A 22967-nucleotide genomic window follows, 5' to 3' on the forward strand; every position below is an offset into this window, starting at 1 on the left:
CTGCCGCCCGCAGATGCCGCCGCGGCCAGCGGGCCAAGACAGTTCCGCATGTCGCCGCCGATGGTGGTCGCACAGCTGGGCAAGAAGGTGGAGCTGCAGTGCGAGGTGCTGCTGCCCATCGCGGCGCCAGGCTGTTCCTGGCTCTACCAGAAGAATGAACCTGCCTCCAGCCCTGTCTTCCTCATGTACCTCTCCCAAAGCCGGTTCAAGTTGGCGGAAGGGCTGGACTCCAAACAGATCTCGGGCACGAGGACGGCTGACACCCTCTACAGCCTCACCCTGCAGCGCTTCCGCAAGGAGGACGAAGGCTACTATTTCTGCTCTGTCCTGAGCAACTCCATGCTGTACTTCAGCCCCTTCGTGCCGGTCTTCCTGCCAGGTCCTTGGTGTGGGACTTAGGGCTCACCTCTGAACCCGTTTTTCTCACACGGGCGCCCCGCTTTTGAGCCTCTTAGCGCCCTTGGGGGTGGGGGGCTACTTAATACTGCTTCACAGACAAGGAAACTGAGGCTAAGATGCGGCTGGGTCGGGACTGAAGATGGCTTCTTAGGTCCGGCGGATCTAGGCTCGAGTTCGGGGGCTTGTCTGCTCCTGGGCAGTTACTTAAATTCTGTGAGCCTGCGTTTGCTTGTCACTACAATGCGGCTATCAACATAAGCCCGCAAGCTTGCAGGTTGCGCCCTGAAGAGAGGGTGGGCGACGGGGAGCGGGCTCCTGCGTTCCGGTCCGAAGCGCCTGGTGCGCTTGGCCAGGCCCGGGACCCAGCAGGCGGCGGCGCGCGCCGCGAAGGGGTGAGCGCGAATCGTGGAGGTCCCCAATCCATCTCCCCTCCCTGAGCGCAGAGGTCGGCGCGGGCGAAGGAGGCGTCCCGTTGGGCAAAGGCGTGCGAAGCCAGTGGGGAGGGTTAGCGTCGATGTCCCCTGCCCGACTCCAACCACAATTTGTTTCTCCCGCAGTCAAGCCCACCCCTACGCCGGCGCCGCGACCACCCACGCGGGCGCCCACCAACGCGTCTCAGCCCGTGTCTCTGCGCCCGGGGATCTGCCGGCCTGCGGCGGGCAGCGCAGGTGAGACGGGCGCAGGGGTCCCGGGACTGGGACCCGCCAGGGGCGGTGCGGACCGCGGGGAGAGCCCCTGCCGGGCTCAGCCCTGATCCTGGAGGTAGAGCCGAAAGCTGTCCAAATGGTGGGGAAACCGAGACCCGACGCGAGGGACAGCCCCAGCTGGTGGTGTGGGTTGGAGGATCCCTGACCAGCTCCTAAACGTCGGCGTCTTCAGTATCTTCAGTGGAAAAAAGTGGGCTGGACTTCGCCTGTGAAATCTACATCTGGGCACCTCTGGCCGGGACCTGCGCCGTCCTTCTCCTGTCACTGGTCATCACCGTCATCTGCAACCACAGTAAGTTCTAGGGGCGCATGGAGTGGGGCGAAACAGTTTGGCCCACTTCCTCCTCGGGCGCTGCTTGCTCCAGGCAGCCCTTGCCAGGAGATAGGATGGAGATTTCTGGGACCTGAGCTGCCCTGTGGGGTCAGGCGCAGCCCATTTCTTTCCTGGAGACAGAACTTGAGAAACCACTTTCCACTCCTCTTTCCACTCTCTGGGACATTTTTTAGGAAGACAGAGCCCTTATCCCAGGAGCGGCAGCAGAATTGTGTTCCCTTGGCGAAGGCAAAGGCTGCAGGGAGTGCAGTTTCTGGCTTATTACAAACACCAGCAGGAGAGGGTGTGCCCCTGTGGCCCTGGGACACTAGTGCCCAGGAAGACTGGGTCAAAACCGTGACCGGCTGAGATTTACCCTGGGCCACCTCCCAATGAACCCCCTATTACTTTGGGTCCCACTGTGGGTGACTGTACTAACCCATCTTAACCCACATTTCTATTTGCAATGCTTTTAGAACTGATGAGAAGAGGGCTGGAGAAGCAGCTCTTAACCTGGCTCTCAAGAGTTATTAATCCTAAAGAAACAGGAGAAGGGAAGGAGGAAATCTATCTGGGGACTATTGGTGGTGGGAGGCAGTCACTTTACTCCTTCTTTTTCTTATTCAGGGAACCGAAGACGGGTCTGCAAATGTCCCAGGTGAGTCTTTTATAACCCCTGGGCCTGTTAACCCTGGGCAACCCTATGCACAGGTCCTAGCTTCCCAAGCTGCAGTTGGCAGGAACTTTTCCCAGAGAGGCCATGGCAGTAGAATTCTGGGGGCAGGGAGTCAGCATAGTTCCTGAGCAAAGAGAGGCACAAGGCTGGGAAGGTGAGGAAATGGAAGCACAGTTTGGGCTGATGGGGAGAGCAGTGTGACTTCCGTAAATCTCAATTTTCTCTGGCCTAGCACCAAAAATCCCATCTGAAGGATTCCTCCCATTGGTCCTAGCTCCTCAAAAGACCTGAGGTCTCTTTATCTGGATGAATCCAACTGGCTTTTGTTGTTTTCTTAAGAAAACTCTTTTTTTTCCTATTTCCTTGTTGTAGATTTTTGAGACACTAGTGTTTTGAGAGCCAATTCTTTATCAGGGAACCAAAAAAAACAATTGCCTAGGCTCCTAATTTCCCCGTGCCATTGTAGTGCCTTGATTTACCACCAAGGACTAGAATGTTAGAAAAGGGACCCAGAGGCATGAGCAGTTAGCTATCTGGCAGCCCAAGTGACTCCCTGATCCAATTCCAGCCCATGATCATTCTGAGATGATCAGGAAAAAAACAAAAACGAAGACCAGTGCCTGGAAGAGAAGTCTCGATCTCCTCTGTCCTTTGAACTTAGGCTGAGACAGCCTGTGCTAACATCTAACTAGCCCTACTCTAGCCGGGCACCGCAATGGGGGTTACACTCAGGATCTCTCTTCTCCACACAGCAACCCCATGTGATACCATCGCCCCATCTCACAGATTAGCGGCTCAGATCAGGAAATCTACCCAAGAGGGCAGAGACCTGATGACTCTCAGATTATCAAAATAATACACCATTTAATAAAAGCCTACAGAGTACCAGTTCCTTTATATATATATATTTCTTTTTTAAATATCAAGTTTTATAACAATCTTTCAAGTAGTTACCACCACCACCATTTTTTCAGATGAGGAAATTGAGGATTGGGACATTTAGTGACTTGTCTAAGGCCACACTGACTGCAAATATCAGAACTGAAACTTCTATCCCAGCTCAGGCTCCTTGCTGCTTGGGGGATGGGGATGTTTAAGGATAACCAGCTCCTTTCAGTAGATGAGAATATTTCAAATTTTATACCTAGGGTTTGCATTTCACACTCCTTGGTATTTCTCTGCAGGAATCCAATTTCAATATCTCATATAGCATTATTATTTTTTAAAATATATATATTTTAAAAGATTTTACTTATTTATTTGACAGAGAGAGACAGTGAGAAAGGGAATACAAGCAGGGGGAGGGGCAGAAGGAGAAGCAGACTCCCCGCTGAGCAGGGAGCCGGATGCGGGGACTTGATCCCAGGACCCCGGGATCATGACCTGAGCCGAAGGCAGACGCTTAACCGACTGAGCCACCCAGGCGCCCCAAAATACATATCATTTTTAACAATGGAAATGTAATGAATTTCCAGTGCCTGTATTATAAACGGTATAACAAGGGGATAAAGACCCTTTAAAAACAAAGAAAGATTTTTAGCATTTGCAAGTACTTGGGGTGCAGTTGGGAGACTCTGGAGGAGAATCATCCCTTATCTATCGTCTCTGAAAATTCTCATTCTGAAATGAACAGAGAGGGGCGCCTGGGTGGCTCAGTTGGCTAAGCGACTGCCTTCGGCTCAGGTCATGATCCTGGAGTCCCGGGATCGAGTCCCACATCGGGCTTCCTGCTCAGCGGGGAGTCTGCTTCTCCCTCTGACCCTCTTCCCTCTCGTGCTTTCTATCTCTCATTCTCTCTCTCTCTCAAATAAATAAATAAAATCTTTAAAAAAAAAAAGAGTTTGAAATGAACAGAGAGCAAAACCCTAGAATACAAAGCTATACAGAGTAAACACATCTGAGGGATCCACATGCCTGAGTTAACATACTCAGTGATGACTGAGGGCAGCTCAGCTTCCGGAGAGGTTTGGAGGACTGTGTGCACAGACATGACACTGATGATGAATCAGCCCATTTAGGAGGTGCTAGCCCAGTCCTGAATTAACACACATTTTTAGTGGGACATCAAACTTTGGTCATCTGTGTGAGATAAAGTAGCTCTGCTTGGCTGAAGGTGGTGGTTTGCTCACATCCTCCCCGGGGCCAAGAATCAGCTCAACTGATGACTTTGGTTATCAGCCTCCTTCTCTCACTTCCATGGGTGCCCTGACAAAGGCTCCCAGAAGCTAGACTAACTGGGTTCAGATCCTGGCTCCATCACCTCCTAGTTATGTGACCTCGGGCAAGTTCTCTAATCTCTCTTTCCCAGTGCCCCCCACCCTCAGGTTGCTGTGACAGCAAGATGGCAAATGTAAGGCACTTGACAGAGTTGCTGACATCATTCAGCCAGTCCCACGCTGGCGTTTCAGGGACAAGTTCACAGACCCTGCAGGGGCTGGGAGGCTGGGGCGGGCGGAGAGACATGGATGGATACAGTACCACGCTGTGGGGGCTCTTGCTGCAATCATGGTCGGTCATCTGCCTCTCTTTCAGGCCCATGGTCAGACTGGGAGGCAAGCCCAGCCCTTCAGAGAAATACGTCTAACATGGAGATGGGCCCTGTATGACAGCCACTACAAGACCAAACAGAACTCTTTCTATGAGAACAGCAACAGTCCTTCCTTCCTTATATATCCATTCTCACTATTATTTGAGGGGTGGAGTGGGGTGGAAAGGGTGACTTTTTCTTTATGTGTTTTGCTTAGTTGAGACGAAACAAAACTGTACCTCTACAGGACACCACAAGGGTTACAATACCACTGTGTGCACACACTGGGGTAAAGGGTGGGCAGGCCAGAGCTACTGTGAGCCATGTTCTCAGAATCTGGTGGTTAGAGCTGGGGGCGGAGGTGGGGTGGGGGGGTGTTCAGCATGACTCGGTCCAAACCTCTTCAGTTGACATCCAGGGATGGGGAGCAGCTTGATGAGAGGCACAGCGAGTCTCAGGGCTCTTCCTCCAACCATTCAGGTCTTGCTTCTGGAGGCGTCTGTCTCAGCGTGGGGTGCTGTGTCTCAAACCGTTAAGGGCACAGTGATTTCTTGAGCAGCAGTGATAGACCCATGACTGCGCCTGCAGCCCCAAGGAGGTTATAAAATAAGAGAACTTCTGCCTTTCACAGAGTTCTGTAATGTCGTTGAGTAATATCAGACTTCTTTATAATGAAATGGGAAACTAAAAAAAAAAGAAATGAAATGGGGAACTACATGGGGTAGGAAGTCTCAAAGTGGAAGGGATAAACTGAAGTCTGGAAAATGAAAAACTCAGTCTCTAAAGACAATCTCTGGGAAATCCCCAAGCGGAGGCAAAATTGCTCTCCCAGCCCCTACAGTGCAGAGGGGCCCATGAAAGAGGAGTGACACCCCCCCCCTTTGACAAGTATGATCTGAGCATCAGTACAGTTGAACAGAAGTCCCCTTGCGCCTCTAAACTTGCGATACCATATCTGATGGTGCTCCTGGAACATGAGGGACTTCTGACAGTGTGGGAAGGCAGGATTGTTACAGAGCTGCCAGCACTGGCCCTGGCCTCCCCTCGACTGGCAGATGTGGGGCTGCGACAGAACGGACTCTGGTGAGGAGGCGGAGAGCCAAACCTGCTTCCCGACACGCGCCTTTCCTCTCGTACGGAGTTGAACAAGCCACGAGCGCTCACTGGCAGAAAAAACTCAGATGGGGAAGTAAGAATCACCCATTATTCTTTACCTCAGGTGTAATCCATTCTTAATATTGTGGTGTACATTCTTCCGGATTTTCTCTGCATATTTGTGAGGTATATACTTCCAATTTTTAAAAATGGGATTGTGTTCTGCTTTTCATAAATGGCTTTAATAAACAAACATTGATGGCATCCTTTTTCACGACAAAATAGCACGCCAATATCGATTGTGCCCACTCTTATTTAACTATCACTCAGCATTTAATTCTCCAGTTTCCAGTTTTTCACTACTCTAATACCACTGCCAAAACTCCACACACGTCTTTGTGTCTTTAGGATAAAACCCTAAAAGTAAAGATATTGGGTCAGTCCCCACTTTCACTGTGGACTCCCCATTTTCCCATCAGTTTAAACTGATTAGCCTCTTCTGGCATCACCTTGTCTTTTGTTTTTTTTTTTGTGGCAACAGGTGAGCTGATACTCCTCTTGTAATAAATCGTAAAATCTTCACTCTTGTTGAGGTAAAAGATACATACCGAAAAGTGCCCAAATCCTTGGTGTACAGCCGCTCCAAGACATCATCAAGCGAACTCACTCACACAGCCACCACCAGGCCCACAGAGAACCTTCCCTGCCCTCCTGAAACTGCTTTTGCAACCTTAATTTTTAAAACCAAGTCACTTTTAAAGAACAGATACCAAGAGGAAAAAGTGCCTCAAGTGTGAAAAAGCAGAAGTGAAAACTAAGTTCCCATGAGACAAAGTCTTTCCCCTTGTCCCCTTCCTCCCCAAACCAATCCGGTGACCAGAACCTGGAGCCACTCCAGGAACTGAGACGCAGCTCCGGGTAGGCTCCAGGCTCTGAGGCTACCTGTGGGAGTTGTGCCCTGGGCTCCCTGGAAAGGGGGACAAGGAACAGCCAGTCTCCTCTTGGGAGACACTTGAGGAAATGGCTGTGGAGGGCCCGTCTCAAAGAACCTAGGCCAGGGTGAAGACAGGAAAAGGGCTTTTCCTCTTTAACTTGCAGCACAGGTGATGAGTTGGGAAGCCACCCTGGGGAGGATCGGAGAGGGTCCAAAACTTACTGATTTTCCCATACCCCCTAAAAAGTTTCACTTACCGTAACTAAAATGGTAAACACTATTTTGGAGATTAAAAGTATCAACATGGCGGCGGGGGGGGGGGGGCGCCGCACCTGGGTGGCTCAGTCCATTGGGCGTTCCAACTCTTGATCTCAGCTCAGGGTCGTGAGTTCAAGCCCTGCGCTGGGCTCCACACTGAGGGTAGAGGCTACTTAAAAAATCAGGGGGCGCCTAGTTGTCTCAGGTTAAGCGTCTGCCTTCAGCTCAGGTCATGATCCCGGGGTCCTGGGATCAAGCCCCACCTGCTGAGCAGGGAGCCTGCTTCTCCCTCTCCCTGCCACTCCCCCTACTTGTGCTCTCTCTGTGTCAAATAAATAAATAAAATCTTTAAAAAAAAATCAGTATAGGAAAAGGTACTCATTAGAGTTGGCCCTCAGGACCAGGGAGAAAATAAAAAAACAAGCTGCAGGCCGAGGCCGAAAGCATGCTAAAGGTGGCTGTGAATTTAGGCTCAGGGCTTGCTAGTGACCACGAACATCCAACTGTTCTTTCTGCACACATAGAAGGAGCACCTGACGATTCAAAGCTGGCAGCCTCAGGTCCAAGTCATATTTCACTTGCCAGCTTCTAGCCTGAAGCATTGGTTCTACAAATTTCCCCATGTGGAAGATGCCCACGACACATTTTTTGAACCCTGAAAAGCAGGAAGTAGAGAAATAACTTCTCTATTATGCAGTTAACTTGGGGGTTCATTGAATAAATATTCATTCAACAAAAACCATATTCCATTTGTGGAAGAAAGAACTTTATCATTTGTTTCTCCAGTTGTGAAACTGCCCTTCAGAGAACCCATCCTGCATTTGAACATCCCCCATGACTTTTCAACCAGTGGGGCAGGGAGAAGTCTCTTTTTCACCAGCAAGAAGCCACCCCTCCGTCCTGCCCTGGGCTGTGCGCAAACTTCTACCCCCCTTCACCCACCCCACCCCCCATATTGTGACCAGGGGCAGGCAACACTTACTCTGCTCTTGAAGCAGGCTTGAGCTATGTTTCTCCACCAAAGGAACTGACGGAGGCCACAACTGCCCTAGATTAAGTGCAGAGTTCTGAAAGCAGCTTCCTGGCTCTGCTACTCACCCTGTGTTGTCTAGCAAGTGACTTAAGGTCTCAAAACCTCAGTTTCCCCGCTTGTAAAATGGGGGTAATTATAGTCCCTACCTCAAAGGGTTGTTGGGAAGAATATATGAGTTTCTGTGTATTTTTAAGTGCCTCGAAGAGCTCCTGGAACACAGTACCAAAATGTATACTGAAAACAACGTACTGGGCGCCTGGGTGGCTCAGATGGTTAAGCGTCTGCCTTCGACTCAGGTCATGAGGGGTCCTGGGATCGAGGCCCGTATTGGGCTCCCTGCTGGGTGGGGGGCCTGCTCCTCCCTCTCCTTCTGTCTGCTGCTCCCCCTGCTTGTACTCTCTCGCGCACGCTTGTAAAAAATAAAAAATCTTAAAAAAAAAAAAAAGTACCGCATTTTTTCCAAAACCAGCATAGCATCTATTGCACTCCAAATGCAGCCACCTCTGATTCTCCCAATTTCTATTCTCAAAAAGGGTAACCATTTCTGACAGAACATATTAACGTATGTAACACAGGGATCTCGGCATCCCAGTGCTAAGGAGGACAACCCTTCATACACATCTCACCTCGAGAGAGCTCAGTCCCAGGTACACACAGCCTTTGTTCTGTCATTGAAGCTCCCTTCAGCCTCACATGCTGAGGGCCACCCCTCAGATCCCCCCACCCCCTGCTGCGAGAGAGCTCTACCATCCTCAGAGCAACTGGATAAGGCTGGCAGAGTAGAAAAAGCATGTGCCCTACTGTTTGTCCTCTCAGCACCTACTGAAGTCCCCATCCCTTTGCACAACCTCACTTCTGCATGCCAGTTCCTAATTCCCCTTTTCCGCTCTCCCTTAGGTGGTTGTGAACTGTGGGTGTCATTTGTTCTTATGTTTCAGTGACTTAAATAATAGCTACCCGTTATTTAGCACTCACCATGGGCCTGGGTGCCTCATTTGGGCTTCATCAGAACTCTGAAGTAGGAACGATTACCATTCTTCTTTACAGATGAGAAAACTAAGGCATCAGAAGTTTTGAACGTTTGCCCAAGATCACACCAGAGCCTGGTGGTGGGATCAAGATATGAACTCAGGTCCAATCCTACAGCCCAAATGCCTAGCTGCTCTGCTCTCCTGAATATCATCTGCTTTTCTCTTTAACTGAAGTGTAGTGGACACACAACAGTACGACGGAGTGATTCGACAGCTGTGTACGTTATGCTGTGCCACCACAAGTGTTAAGGACCCAAAACCACTTTTTTACACCTATGCAGGCCAAGGTAGAAAACAAAGGTCACCACCTGCTCTGAAATCAAACAAATGAGATCCTCTCTGAAGTCAGGGTGAGGGCCCTGCTTTTAACGCGAATACCACGAGGGGCCAAGAAATGCAGCTCAAGGAGATGGTTCCGTGACAGCTAACTCTCCCTCTGTCTCCTTTCTCAGAGCAGGTGGAAGGCTGCAACTGCTTGGTACCAACAGCTTAATTCCTTTACACGAACGAAATTTCATCTGTTCCTGGCTCCAAGGCACCGGCAAGTGTACCAGAGACTGCAGGTTGCTTTCAAACAACCGGTCACCCTTTCTTCCTTACCAGCAGACCCCTCGTGGTGCTAGAGGTGACGCCGTGCCCAGACATTTCCCAGGCTTCCCTGCACCAACTGTGGCTAGGAAGTCATTGGATGGAGCTTCCAGGAAAGACCCGTTCAAAGGGGCTAACTCAACTGGAAGCTGCTGCTTCTCCCACTCCCTTCCTCCTCCTTCCTGCCTGGAGCACTATTACAAAGAGGTGAGACTGAGGCCACCCATGAAGGCTGTGGAGAATGACAGGAGCTGGGGCCCTTGACGGCATGAAGCCAGCCTACAAACCCTAGGCTGCCTACTCCTCACGGGCAGGCAGTGAAGTCAAAGGACATATGCCCAGAGTTCCTCATCTACTTCTCAAAGCTTTCAGGACTATTTAATAATTTCCTGTGAAATTCCTCTTTGGGGCTGATTAGCTCGCTGATCTAAAACAACTAAAAGCAACATGGTCTTATGAATGAAAGGAAACCTGAAACGCATTTCTAACCTGTTCAGAAGGGGAGAAAGCTCCCAAAATGATTAGTCTTGAACACTGACAAATAACAAGCTTCCTCTTAAATAACTTTTCTTTTAGAGAGGAAACGACATCAAAGCCCTTTACTTGCATGGTGGCTGGCCCTTGCACAGTGGCTGAATGCAGTCCTCAAATGGAGTTAAAAAGATCCATTCCTGACTAGAAATTAGCAGAAAATCACACAACCCACATAGTGTAGAGACCAACAGGAGAGTGTGAAGTTAGAAATTCACCCTTCTAGGGGTGTCTGGGTGGCTCAGTCGGTTAAGCGTCTGCCTTCAGCTCAGGTCATGACCCCAGGGTCCCGGGATCAAGTCCCGCATCAGGCTCCCTACTCAGTCAGGAGTCTGCTTCCCCCTCTTGCCAACCACTTGTGCTCTCGTGTGCTCTCTCTCAAATAAAATCTTTAAAAAAAGAAAAGAAAAAAATTCACCCTTCTAGAAAATGTAGACAACAGAGAGACTTGGGAATATATTTTAGAACACCAGAGCAAGGAAGCCCATCATTTAAGAGACCCCCACCTTACTGCTTCTCTGACTTACAGAAGGGTTTGGAGCACTGACATTTTATGACAAAAACATCTCTTTGCTAGATTTTCATTATATTTCTCACTCATACATTATCTTGGTCCTGAGACCCAAGTCTGTCTATTCACAATACTACACAGGACCTAAAATACTCAAATTTCACTTTAATTACCTACTGTACTGGCCTCCCCTGCTCTAACCTCACCCCCTCCCCAACCACTTCTCATGCTACTGTAGCCAGAGTGGGCCTTAAAAATACACAATTTATTGCATGTCTCCCTTCTCTTCTCTCCCATCATCCTCTGGTAGTTAGGGTCACTGGTGGGAACTAACCTCCCTACAAGGGCCTTGGTGCTTGGTGCTCTACTTTTCTTTATCTGCAAGCAGTCCCTAAGCTCTAGGACACCAAGTACCGTTTTCTCTCAGTGCCTGGCACTTAAAAAAAAATCCCATGTTGAATGACTGAAGGTGCCATACCATGGTATGTTAAATGTTTTCTGCATTTAACATACACACATCTGTTTGAGTTATTAAATGAAAGGATTCTAAGTAATTAGCACAAAGCACTTTGATCTTCCCAAGGAAACTCAAAATTCTCTGACAACACAGCTCTTGCTTAGACAATACTTAATAATGTTTAGGTATATCTGTTAGCATAGAAGACTCAGGAATGTAGGAAACTCTCCACAACAAGGAAAGGTTTTTGGATTCTTTTTTTTTTTTTAAGAATGAATAAAATACTTTCTATCATACATATCTTGACAGAGATTTCGAAGTAGCTTTGTGAATGGATCATTCTACCATTGTCCCTTAATGCAAGGTTTTTTTTAAAGATTTTATTTATTTATTTGAGAGAGAGAGAATGAGAGACAGAGAACATGAGAGGGAAGAGGGTCAGAGAGAGAAGCAGACTCCCCACTGAGCAGGGAGCCCGACGTGGGACTCGATCCCGGGACTCCAGGATCATGACCTGAGCCGAAGGCAGTCGCTTAACCAACTGAGCCACCCAGGCGCCCGCAAGGTTTTTTAAACTGTGGATCTCGATGACCCGTTAGCAGGTCATAAAATTAATTTAAGAGTCTTGATGAACATTAACAAATAAATTAAAAATATCAGTGTTGGGCGCCTGGGTGGCTCAGACGGTTAAGCCTCTGCCTTCGGCTCAGGTCATGATCCCAGGGTCCTGGGATGGGGTCCCAGCAGGGAGCCTGCTTCTCCCTCTGCCTCCCTCTCTCTCTTATGAATAGATAAAATCTTAAAAAATATATCAGCATTATGACACATTAGAAGCATTCGTTTTGTAAAACATGTTTCAGAACTATAAATCTTGTGTATACAGGGTTATGAGATTTTCTTACTGGGTGCCAGAAAACAAAGTCAGGTGGGTCCTCTGTGAAGTGACATTTCTGTTTGCTAGGATACTATCACCAAACCTCTACCAGGGGGTGGAGGGCACTGAGCTACTGTTCGGTCTAAAGGTGCATTTTCAGTCTTTATCTTGCCATTACAAAAATCCATTATTTTTCATCTTTGGTGATCATCCTTGCCCATTTTGGTGGGAAGGGGATGGGAAATGTATTTTGCTATGCTGCAAATACAGCACCCCCTTCAAATGCCTGGATGCTTAAAGAAATGCACTGGTTTTTAAAATCACAGTACTAAAACAAGAGTTCAAAGCACACTAAATTTAACTTTTCTTGATGACTCAGGACTTAGTCATCAAGGGTAAATTTTGTTTGGTAGACGTGATCCCCACCTGTCATTGAAGAGAGAGGATACTTCAAAAAAGAGGGAGCATCCAAGAGGCCCCTTGTAAGGGAAGCCAGTTTTCTCACAAGTGTGCAGATTCGGATTCGGCAGGTCTGGGCTGAGGCCTGAGATTCTGCATTTCCCACAAGCTCTCAGGTGATGCTGCTGCTGCTAGAGATCACATGTTGAGTCCTAGAGAGCCCCAAATGCTGCAGGGATGGGTGGGGAGATCTTTGGCCAGGGCTGCCAGGCCTCACCTGGACCACCTGGGCCACTGGCTCCAAATGCAGCTGGGTGGGGCCCACACTTGTTCTCAAGTAGGAAACATTTCTAAATCTCAGATAAGAATAAGTCTAAAAAAAATATACAAAAGCAGCACGAATAGATTCTTGGGTCTCCACCACGTTAGCTTGTCACTAAATAGAACAGACAGCTTAGCCCGGTTTTCTCCCTGGCAACGCCGACCGTACATGCCCCACTCCACCAGCAGCCCGTGAGTGGCTCCAGGGCTTCTCTTCCCAGTCATACATTATCACCCCAGCCAGAGGGTCCCAACCATCCACAGGACGCAGCATGCCCAGGGTGCAGGAGCCTGTAAACACGAATGCAATCTCCTCCTAGAAACTGGGGATGGTGCCCAGCCACCTCCTCTTCCACTGCTGGTGGCACAGAAACAGGACAGGATGGAGACAAAGCTATTTTCTTAAATTCTTTACACTCAGACCCTTAGCAAACACAGGCAGCAATGTTCTCTTCTTACAACTGACACCTCCATACTCCCTCCCTCATGCCTCTGTGACCTATCACATTTATACAGACTGGTTCCACAAAACTCTTTTTAAATGTGCATTTCTTTAATTTTTAAAAATATACACAGGAGAAGCCATGTGTTTTACATAGGAATACACACATTAACAAAGCATTTGTTATAGTTTTCCAAAACTCTATTATATCAGTCTGAAATTTATAAATTAGGTATATCAGAACTTTTTAAGTCAAAATGAAATCCCTGAAACTACTGGATATGGTGGACTTTGTCCAAAATCAAATGAACAGAGAATATGAATATGGTTTGTGTTAAATAAGGTTTATTGTTAGCTTTATTGCCTATAGTCTATAAGATGCAACTTTATTGTGCCTTTGCAAACAGGATACATTTCTTAAAAAACTGATCAAAATTTTCCATACATATAGCTCTATATGATAGATTACAGTGCAACACTATTCTTGTTACATAATTCTAGAAATACTATAGAACCCAAGAGCACAGCGTAAGCAAAAGAAATACAATCCTGAGCCATCTGAACAAGATGATTTGATGAATCCTTTTAGTGTAGTTTAGAAAACACGGAGGAGGAAAAAAAAAATACATGCACGCTGCAGTCGTGAGCAAAATACATTAAATGCCTGTTCCTTGCTGGACACAGGTGCGGGGGGGAACGGTGAGTCTCGGACACATGCACACTCACTCACACTCCCATTTTCTTCTCCTGCTTCCCTCCCATCCCCGCTACATTCATTCCCACCCCTTCCCAAAAGAAAAGATCAGGCACTAAGTCCTAGTGAACCCCACATCTGCCTTGCTGGAGAACGTGAAGTGACTGCTAAAATAAGAGTGTAAATCCTCACCCACACACAACACGAAACAAAGCTTGTGCTGTCAGCCAATTCCAGCTGCTGTTGCCTCTTTGGAAGTAAACGAAGCATATGCTCACTACAGTTTAGCACTGTAGACGGAAATGTATTGAAAACAAATCTTTGTTTTCTCTATCTCTTGAAGTAAAATCAACAGTGGAAAACTCACCCTAAAACTAATTGCCTCATCTGCTATTAAAATACATTTGTCATTCTATTTTTGGTATCTACTCAATTATAGTTCAATAAGAACAGTTCATGAAGTTTGTACCTGCTTATGGTAAACACTATTGTACCACATAAAACCCACCACAGCTGGACAGGCTTATGGAGCACCAAATCTTCTATGTATGTGTTCCTTGCCAACATTCCCTCAAGACCACAGCATTCTAGTGTTACCAAAAATAATGTACGTAGAGTTAAGTAATGAAAGGTATTTGGTTTGTGTCTTCACCTTACACATCCTAGTGATGAAATTAACCAAACCATGCCTTCCCTGAAAATAACCTGAGTCTGCTGACTAAGCAAACTGACCAGCTTGACTGTCAGTCCACTAATCAGAAGTTGAGCTGGAAAACCAGAGGGCTAATGTCTACCAGCAGCTTGTCTTGTGCGAATAACCAAGAGTCCTTGGTTTTTGCAATATCTGTTGTCCCAAAGGCTGAACCACTGAGGTGGAAATAACTCACAGCATAAAGAATACTGAACAAACTACATACCTGTGGGACTACCTGGAGAGAAAAAGGATCCTCATTCCCCACATAATTTGGTGTGGGTTTTAGTGTCTGTGTATACATCAGCTGCTACAGAAAAATCAAAAGATTAACTTCATACCTTTCTTATTTTCAATTAAATGCTCATACACTCACAAAATACTCACACACCCTATGAATATGAGGTGGCTCTTCTCTTCAACATTTTTTAAAATCAAGAGGCACCAATACCCGTTCATTTTTGTATTAGAAGTTTCACATAATCACCACCAAAATAACAGAAATGGTATTTGTGATGATCACACTACGGAGAAAAAAGATTGAAAGACAAACTTAGCCACTGTACTTCAGATTGTACTTGAAAGCACAGACGCTCTGGCTAAATCAGAATCTAAGGTTCTAGTAAGGTTTTATTGGTTTAGCATAGTCCCATGGCCTTTGTCCATGACTGATGAATGGAATGGTTCCTAAGGAAATTGAGGAAACCACTCTGAAACTCTGTTTGCAATGTATATTATTATAATGAGTCTGACTCTAAAAAAACCTTGGCTCTATCATGACCAGAGCGTGACAAAGAGCATCCTCCTGTGCTGCTGACATAGCAGCTGACATACACAGCCTCAGCGATAAGGTCCTGACACCACTGCTGAAGGTGTTTCTAGAGTCGAAAGGACAACATGTTGTATTTCAGCATCTTTGGTTAAGGTCTGGCCTTTTCAAATCCACCTCTCCTTCACATTTAGTCACCAATGTTTTAAGTCCATGCAGTTAGTTAAAGGTCACAAGACATAATTTTCATGTTAAATTGTCAAATCAAGAGTGTCAAATTTCTGGCCCTACCTGCCCAGTAGGACTACAAGGACCTTACATAGGAAACTGTAAAATCAAATGCTTCAGTTACAAGCATGCTCTTTTTAAAGTTTCATGAGCTGCACAGAAAACTGTCAACAGGATTCCCAACACTGGGAGAGGGACAAAGCAGAGTTCTGGCTTGTGTCCTTAAAAGTGGCCTGAGACGACTATGTGAACTGTCTGGCCCCCAAAATATTTACCACCGGCCTCTTGAGCGACATCTACATTGTACAAATCTCATGTGAAGCCTGAACGTTTTTTAAGTGTTTGAGGTGAAAAGGTGAGACTAAGTTGTGAGTAAAGCTAAATTTGGCCTAGTGAGAAAAAAAGTAAAAAACAAAAACAAAAACAAAAACCATACTCTGGATTCTAACTCAAAGGGAAATATAGGTCATAAACCAGGTTTACATCCTCAGCCAGAGTTGCCTGGAATTCTCTACCCTCTCTTACGGAGTCCAAGGAGTTTCTCTCTGCTCTTTGCCTTCACTGCTTTAGTGGAGAGAGGGGAAACTTTAGGGAGAGTTTCAACAGGAAAGCAGAAACACAGGGATAAAGTCCCGGTGGGGCCAACAAGACAGAGGTCGTCGGACAGAGCAAACACTCTGAGCAGGCCAGCCGCCATTCCTGGCTAACCCACCCGGCACACAGTAGCGCTCAGAGGAAGCCTGACCACACACAGCAGTCAAGCAGAGCTTTCCTGCAGTACCCCCTTCCTTTGAGACAAAATCCCTGCTCTCCCAGATAAACATTTCAGGACAAACCATGCGGGCTGGTATACGACTGCACATGCCGACACTCTCTAGGGAACTCAGCACCAAACCTGTTTTCTCCCTCCCTGCAAAAGAAACCAATCTGCAGTTTAAAATGCAAAGTGTCACGGTCCTCTTTCCTTCTGTATTTTCTTTTTTCTTTGTTTTCTTATCAAAGTTTTCCTATAGTGATGTTCAGTTCCATGTCAGACGAAATAAAGTTGCAAAATATTTGGTGATTTCCATGTAACATTCTTCTCATAATGAAGTGACTTAACGGGTGTAAGTCAGAAGTATGTCCACAGAATCCTTTCCATGTAGTTCGTTCATCATACAGAGAAAGACTCTTACACATGGCTATTTCTGGACAGTGCATTAAATGAAGATACCTCACAAGAGAAAAGATCATCATCTGTATCCATTAGAGTAATATACAGATTCACAGCCAATGAGATGATACACTTTGCAGAAGAGAGGCATTGAACAGTATACTATTCAAATACAAAAACAGCAATAAACATATTCTGCACTACAGAAAATATGCTAACTTCTAACTTTAAGGATTTAAAGTAACGAGTCTGGTAACTGCATATTAGGACTGGAACATGCTTCTTCCCTTCCAGATACACAATGTTTGATGCTGGTGCACATATATACACACACAAACAACACTGTGTCTGCAATGATATACAAATGAAACAGACAGCCAAGTCCTGAAGGCAGATTTCAGAGAATAGGGCTACCAAGACCAAGAGAGCAAATATTAACTTAAGAACACCTCTAACTTCAGAATTTCATTTTATTGAACACACTTTTAAAACAAGCACCTCTTGGCAATAAAAGCAAAGAAACAATAGTACTCCTTCCACTCCGTTCTAGTGGAAGACTTCTCACACCAACCTGCTAAATTCATGATGGAATTTGAAACAGGCAGCCCGCTGGGGCTACAAGCAGAGCTCAAATGCACATCTGCTGACTTCACGGTGAGAGCTGGAGCAGAGGAAAACATCAAAAAGCAAATTGGGAATCTATCACAGCTTTCTTCCTTAAGCAAAAAAAATGCAAATTAGTTTTATAACCACAATTCAGTTTTTCAAACTTTTTCTGAAGAATTTTCATTTAATTATGTATACATAACAGGAAGTAAAACTTTTTCACAAACATTCTCAAACCTTACAGTTATCAAGAAATGACAAAAGTAAAAGCAGGAGATATATTAAACACATGGCAGGGAGGTTGATTTCTGTTTCTGCTCTTAAAAAGTAAAAAAATCACCATATAATTAAGTACAAAAACCTGCATTGAATGACAACTGCTGGTGTATTTACTTGATCAAAAATGAAGACCAAGAATATAATAAAGCCCTATGATAATATTCATCTGGAGCACTCCCCTCAGTGTGTGTACACTAAAATGTTGGCAAAGTTTCTGGAACATTAGCTTATATAAACACGGGAGTCCTCAGTTAGCTGCATTAAATGGAACGGTTCTCTTCTGAAATGCGCCACAATTCAGTTTCACTTACAAATTGCAAATTAAAGTTATTTCTTCAGAAAAATATCTGTTTGGCATCTCCTGGACTTTGTTCCATTGGACAATATGGACATTTTAATCTAAAGACAAAAAAGAAAATACTGAATCAAGGAACAAGATCAGTACCAAGCATTCAATTTTCATCTACAGAATGTCTCTAACAACTACACACACACACACACAATCTGTATTTTGTTTTGAGGGTTAACTGTGCTTTCTCTTAATATAACAGCCAAGCTCTGAAGGGTCAGAAGTAAACACCAATCAAGCCAGACACTAAAATGAAGGCTCCTCTTCTGTAGAAATTAGTGAAAACTGTTTCGTAAACAAGACAAAGACAACGGTTTTGAAAACTGCTTTTGCGGTTTTAAAAGTCAATCCAATTCTTCTCCTCCAAAGTTTAGGTTTTTCCTGTCTTTAAACAAGTTTCAAATGTACTGGTCACAGAATGCAGTGACGTGCGGCAAACGTGACACGAGGTGCGGAGCCTAGAAGAGCTGCACAGAGCGGCAAGCTCGAGGCACCTGGAAGGCAGCAGCACCAGCAGGGTTGCTGCATGGGCTGGGAAGGGCACAAGAAGCTTCAGTACATGCCAGGACCTTCTTTCAAAAGAAAGACTTTACCATAACGGGTCTGAAATGAACTCCAATGAAAAATGTTCTAACTGCCTAAACTAGAAATAGCCTTTTGAGCCTTTTTTTTTTTTTTTAATAAGGTGGGCCCATTATGGGTATAAAACTTATAAATGTATATATTCTTTGAATTAGCAATTCCAATTCTACAATTTACATATCACATGTAGATAAAATAATTCACTTTATAACAACAAAAGTTAAAGGTTCATTGATAAGGAACCGGTTAAATAAATTACCACATTTCCATACGGTAGAATACTCTGCAGCTTTAAAAACGAATGAGGGCTCTCTCTGTAGCATATAAAAGACCTCCAAGATATATCATTAAGTAAAAAAAGCAAAGCTTAGAACATATATAGTTTGTTACATTTCGTGTAAAGGCAGGGCACAATGACAATGTACTGCCTACCCCAAAAGTTAAGATTAAAGAACATGCATATAAATCTAATCACCAAATTTATGAATAAAAAGACTGACAAAAAAATCAGATACCACCCCCCCCCACTAAGTTCCAAAAGAAAAATGTTTTTACCAACGTTTAAAAAGTCAGACACTTACTTGCTACCATTAAACATTTTATTCAGGGCATCTCTTGATATAATATGACCACAGACCAATTTCATGGGTGGGTTGTTATCTGTTGTTTGCTGACGAAGAATGGGACAGGCAAATATAGAGTGATACCAGCACTTTTTACCAAGGTCCACTTCAATCTTAAAAACAGTAAAAAGGCTCAAGTTATATTTCAGAAAACCATCTACAATGTTAATATGCACTGGGCAGCAAAAACATTTATCAGTCTACTCATCTGAATTTAACTTTTTACAGCACTCTTACCCCAAAGATGGGTAGTCTTAGGGATCCAAGTGTTACTTCATAATTCTAGTTAACCTTCAAAATTATTTACAACACTACTTTTCAAACCGAATTCTGATGTTTGAGGAGTCAAAGGGAAGGCAATTCTCTAGAAGTCAAACACTCTTGAAAATTTGTCAGGATATACCCTAAGGGCAAAACTCACCAGAAACTCTGTTTTGTAGCTCACTTAGGTGGGTGATAAAATTCAGTGTAATAATTATTTTAAAGGCAGACTAAACAAGGTTTACTTTTGTGCAAGCTTCAGATCTGAGTTTCCCACGTTTTGTGTGTTAACAGTCCAGAGAAACCACCTGAAACAAGGACTTGACACTCAAGCTCAGCAAGACCTTCCACAATCTGTACGTCAGAGCCCATGGCAGGTGTCTCGATTATTTTTCTTCAGAGTGAACAAAACAAACAAAAGCTATGAAATCACCAAACACAGTGATTGGCACATGACAGTGGCTCCACAGACGTCAGCTGTTTTCTTTCCATCTAAAATGGTTTAATCAATATAAAGTCTATTACCCAGACTCTTTCAAGAACGTTGACAAAGTGTAACAGAATAATCCTGAGAATAAACGGCCAGATCATCACCTCCCATTGCTTTACTACCGTGACACGCAGGCTTTTCAAGCAGATTCAGATTTCAGTATGCTCTATGCTAGTGCCAAATGTCACAGATGCTCCTAACACAGCTCGGAAACTGCCAGACTCTTGCAGGCACCTGCCTCGGCAAAGCAAGTGAGGGCTCAAGTTCTTTTCCCGTGTTCAAATGAGCAGCAATGAAGCAGGGCAGCTGCCTGTATCTTGACCACACCCAGCACTGGCAGTGCACCTGTGTCTTTAATCAAAACAGATCTCCGAGGAGAAGCTGGGGCAACCAACTGATAGTTACCAGCTGGAAGTAACTGCAGAGAAACCTGTGCACAGGTGTGGCAAAAAAGAAGTGAAACTCCAAATGCATATTTAGCCTTTTAGGATCTCAACAGGAACCACGACAGGAATGGTAATTCTAGTCAGAGTTTTAGTGCCTGCTCTGGCACTAAGTGAGAGATCCAGTGGAAACTCTCATATAATGACCTTTGTCACTCCATGTCATGACTACTAGGGCAGCAAAACTGGAGTACCTACTATGTGTCCCATGTTATTCTAAGCATGCCAATGTTATCTCTAGCCTTTAATAGTCCCATAAAGAGAAGGATGGTCCCCATTTTAGATCTGGACCAACTACTGCTTAGAGAAGCAGTAGAGCTGGCAAGTGATGGGAGCTAATGTTTAAAATCATGGTCTGTTCCATGACAGCATTGGACACAGCACCGGAAGGCCACTGATGACTGCAGGTGTCCCAGGGACAACCTTTATTTTAAAAGCTATGTGCTATTTTAATAAGTACAAATCATAATCTCATAAATATCAATGCTTAAGACAAAACTAAATTTAACCAACTGACTCACTGCTTTTATATTTTAAAAGAATCATGGTGTAAAGTGGTTTGTCAACTACACTGCAGAACACAACGCATGCTAAGTGTATACCTCCCACACACCTGTGATGTCTTCCTTCATGAGTTTGCACTGCCACTCTAAGTCAAAATTTTATTTTTCTAAGTCAAAAAAAAAACAAAAACAAAAACAAAAAAACTCCAGTGCTTCCAAAATGTACTAGCTTCCCACTTCTATTATTTAATGATGTCTACACATAACATAAAAGAATCCCGGCTGAACGGCTATAATAATGTTCTCTGGTTAAAAGGCAAAAGGTTAAAAGGCAAAACAGGCATTTTAAACCCTTAACATCCATGTCCTCCTAACGGCAGGAAAAAATGAACAACCAATAGAAAGTGGAACTCACGGGTAATTCATCTTTCTGGTTCCAAACTCCAGTGCACTGCCTCTGTTCAATCACAGCTTTGATATTAATTAAAGCTGGCAGCGCCACACAACCTGCTGAGAAACTGGGGGAGCAGAAGAAGAAATGTCAGTGCCAGGCCAGGTGGCAGACAGCCTGGTCCTAGGAAATGTCAATTCCTCCAGGCTCCAGGTGCCGAGGGCCCTGGCCATTGGACAGGGCACAAAGCCCTCTGCTTTGCTGAATTAACACCCCAAAAAAGCTTTACATTTTACAAAACCACCAGATTCAACAGGCTCTGCTTATCAGTCATGAATGACACTCTGAAACAGTTTGCATATAGACCAGGACAGCCCTGCCCAGGGCAGAAGTGCTCATTTCTCAGATCTGGAAGTGCTGACAGTCAACGCTCAGCTGAGTCCCTCTTCAGGACTATCCTCACTTGAAGCAAGTCACCTGACCAGGGTCACATGTGATGGATTGCTCTGTGTGAGGACACAGAAGCCCAGTTCTGTTGCCCCAATTTGGGACAATTCCACAGGCCCATCAGAGCTCCAGAGCTCCTCAGGGAGGGGCTGAGGTCTTTGATAAGACACTGCAGTCCAACTTACCCTCTGCCTAATCTTGCTTTCATTTCTCCACCAGGGCTGATCCTAAAGAACTTCCTGCATGTCAATCTCCACCCTTTCACAATCTGTTCCCCCAGAGAACCTGACCTGCAGCCTGGTCATGCCTTAGAGTTAACTGGACCAGTGTCTCCTATGCTCAGGTGGAACACCCTATGGAACACAGACGGTACCTTATTCATTTTTGTAGCCCACACAATGCCTGGTACATAGCAGGGATTCAAAACACTTGAGGAATTAAAGAGAGAGCTAAAGGTCATTTTCTTAAAACAGGTTCATAAACTTCTTGGCTTCAGAACCCACTTACATGCTTAGATATTAAGAATCTCAAAAGACATTTGTTTTTGTGGGTTATAGCTATCATTATTATACTAGAAATTAAAACTGAAAAATTTTTTAAAGTTATCAATTTAAAATAATATATTACATGTTACAAGTAACATTCTTACCCCAAAAAAAACCTCTATATTTTCCAAACCAAAAATAAATTTGTGAGAAGACTGGCACTCTTTACATTTTTAACAAATCTCTCTAATGCCTAGCTTGATAGAAAACAGATGGATTCTTATATCTTCTTCTGCAATCTGTTCTGTTAATTGAAGTAAATGGGGGAAAAAATCTAGCTTTAAACAGATATGTGGTAATTTAACTGCCTTTTCAGATAATTGTGATATTCCCCTTTAATGCCACACCAAAACTCAACAAGGGATAGTTTCTTTTTTTTTAAGATTTTATTTATTCATTCGAGACAGAGATACAGAGAGAGGGAAAGAGAGAGATCACGAGCAGGGGGAGAGGCAGAGGGAGAAGCAGGCTCCCTGCTGAGCCAAAAGCCAGACGTGGGGCTCGATCCCAGAACCCTGGGATCACGACCCGAGTCGAAGGCAGACACTTAACCATCTGAGCCACCGAGGCGCCCCAAGGGATAGTTTCTTAAGGTTAGTTGCAAAGTGAAATCTGAATCCTTATCATTGAATCTTTTTGTACGCTACTACATTAAAATCCAACTGTCTCATACTGTGAATGAATCTTCTACTCACGTATGATTTTGTAAGATCACAGCGAATTAAGATCTTCTAAGTGTTAATACATTTCATTATACAATATCAAAGAACTCAAACTCATTAATATCACCAATCTCATCAGAAAAGTACTGGGAAGC

General features: G+C 44.9%; 2 protein-coding genes across 5 annotated transcripts in view; one reads left to right on the forward strand and one right to left on the reverse strand.

Moving 5' to 3' along the window:
* Positions 1 to 5999, forward strand: part of CD8A (CD8a molecule) — a 34928-nt gene extending 28929 nt beyond the window's left edge. For 2 of the 3 annotated variants that reach the window (XM_027624164.1, XM_027624163.1), the window contains exons 3-7: positions 14 to 379; positions 957 to 1067; positions 1279 to 1398; positions 2047 to 2077; positions 4628 to 5999. In XM_027624164.1, coding sequence (XP_027479965.1) covers positions 14 to 379; positions 957 to 1067; positions 1279 to 1398; positions 2047 to 2077; positions 4628 to 4679 — 680 coding nt within the window. In that variant the 3' untranslated portion in view covers positions 4680 to 5999. Of the gene's footprint in view, positions 1 to 13; positions 380 to 956; positions 1068 to 1278; positions 1399 to 2046; positions 2078 to 2847; positions 3276 to 4627 lie in introns of those variants that run through there. The other variant, XM_027624165.1, reaches the window with a different exon arrangement.
* Positions 6000 to 17083: 11084 nt separating this feature from the next.
* The window catches only part of RMND5A (required for meiotic nuclear division 5 homolog A), a 58423-nt gene continuing 52539 nt past the window's right edge, over positions 17084 to 22967 (reverse strand). The window contains exons 7-10 of one of the 2 annotated variants that reach the window (XM_027621386.1): positions 21183 to 21285; positions 19029 to 19183; positions 17828 to 17915; positions 17084 to 17343 (exon numbers count right to left, since the gene is read on the reverse strand). In XM_027621386.1, coding sequence (XP_027477187.1) covers positions 17852 to 17915; positions 19029 to 19183; positions 21183 to 21285 — 322 coding nt within the window. In that variant the 3' untranslated portion in view covers positions 17084 to 17343; positions 17828 to 17851. Of the gene's footprint in view, positions 17348 to 17827; positions 17916 to 19028; positions 19184 to 21182; positions 21286 to 22967 lie in introns of both variants that reach the window. The other variant, XM_027621385.1, reaches the window with a different exon arrangement.

Source organism: Zalophus californianus, chromosome 8, assembly GCF_009762305.2.
Source record: "Zalophus californianus isolate mZalCal1 chromosome 8, mZalCal1.pri.v2, whole genome shotgun sequence".
Classification (NCBI taxonomy): Eukaryota; Metazoa; Chordata; class Mammalia; order Carnivora; family Otariidae; genus Zalophus; species Zalophus californianus.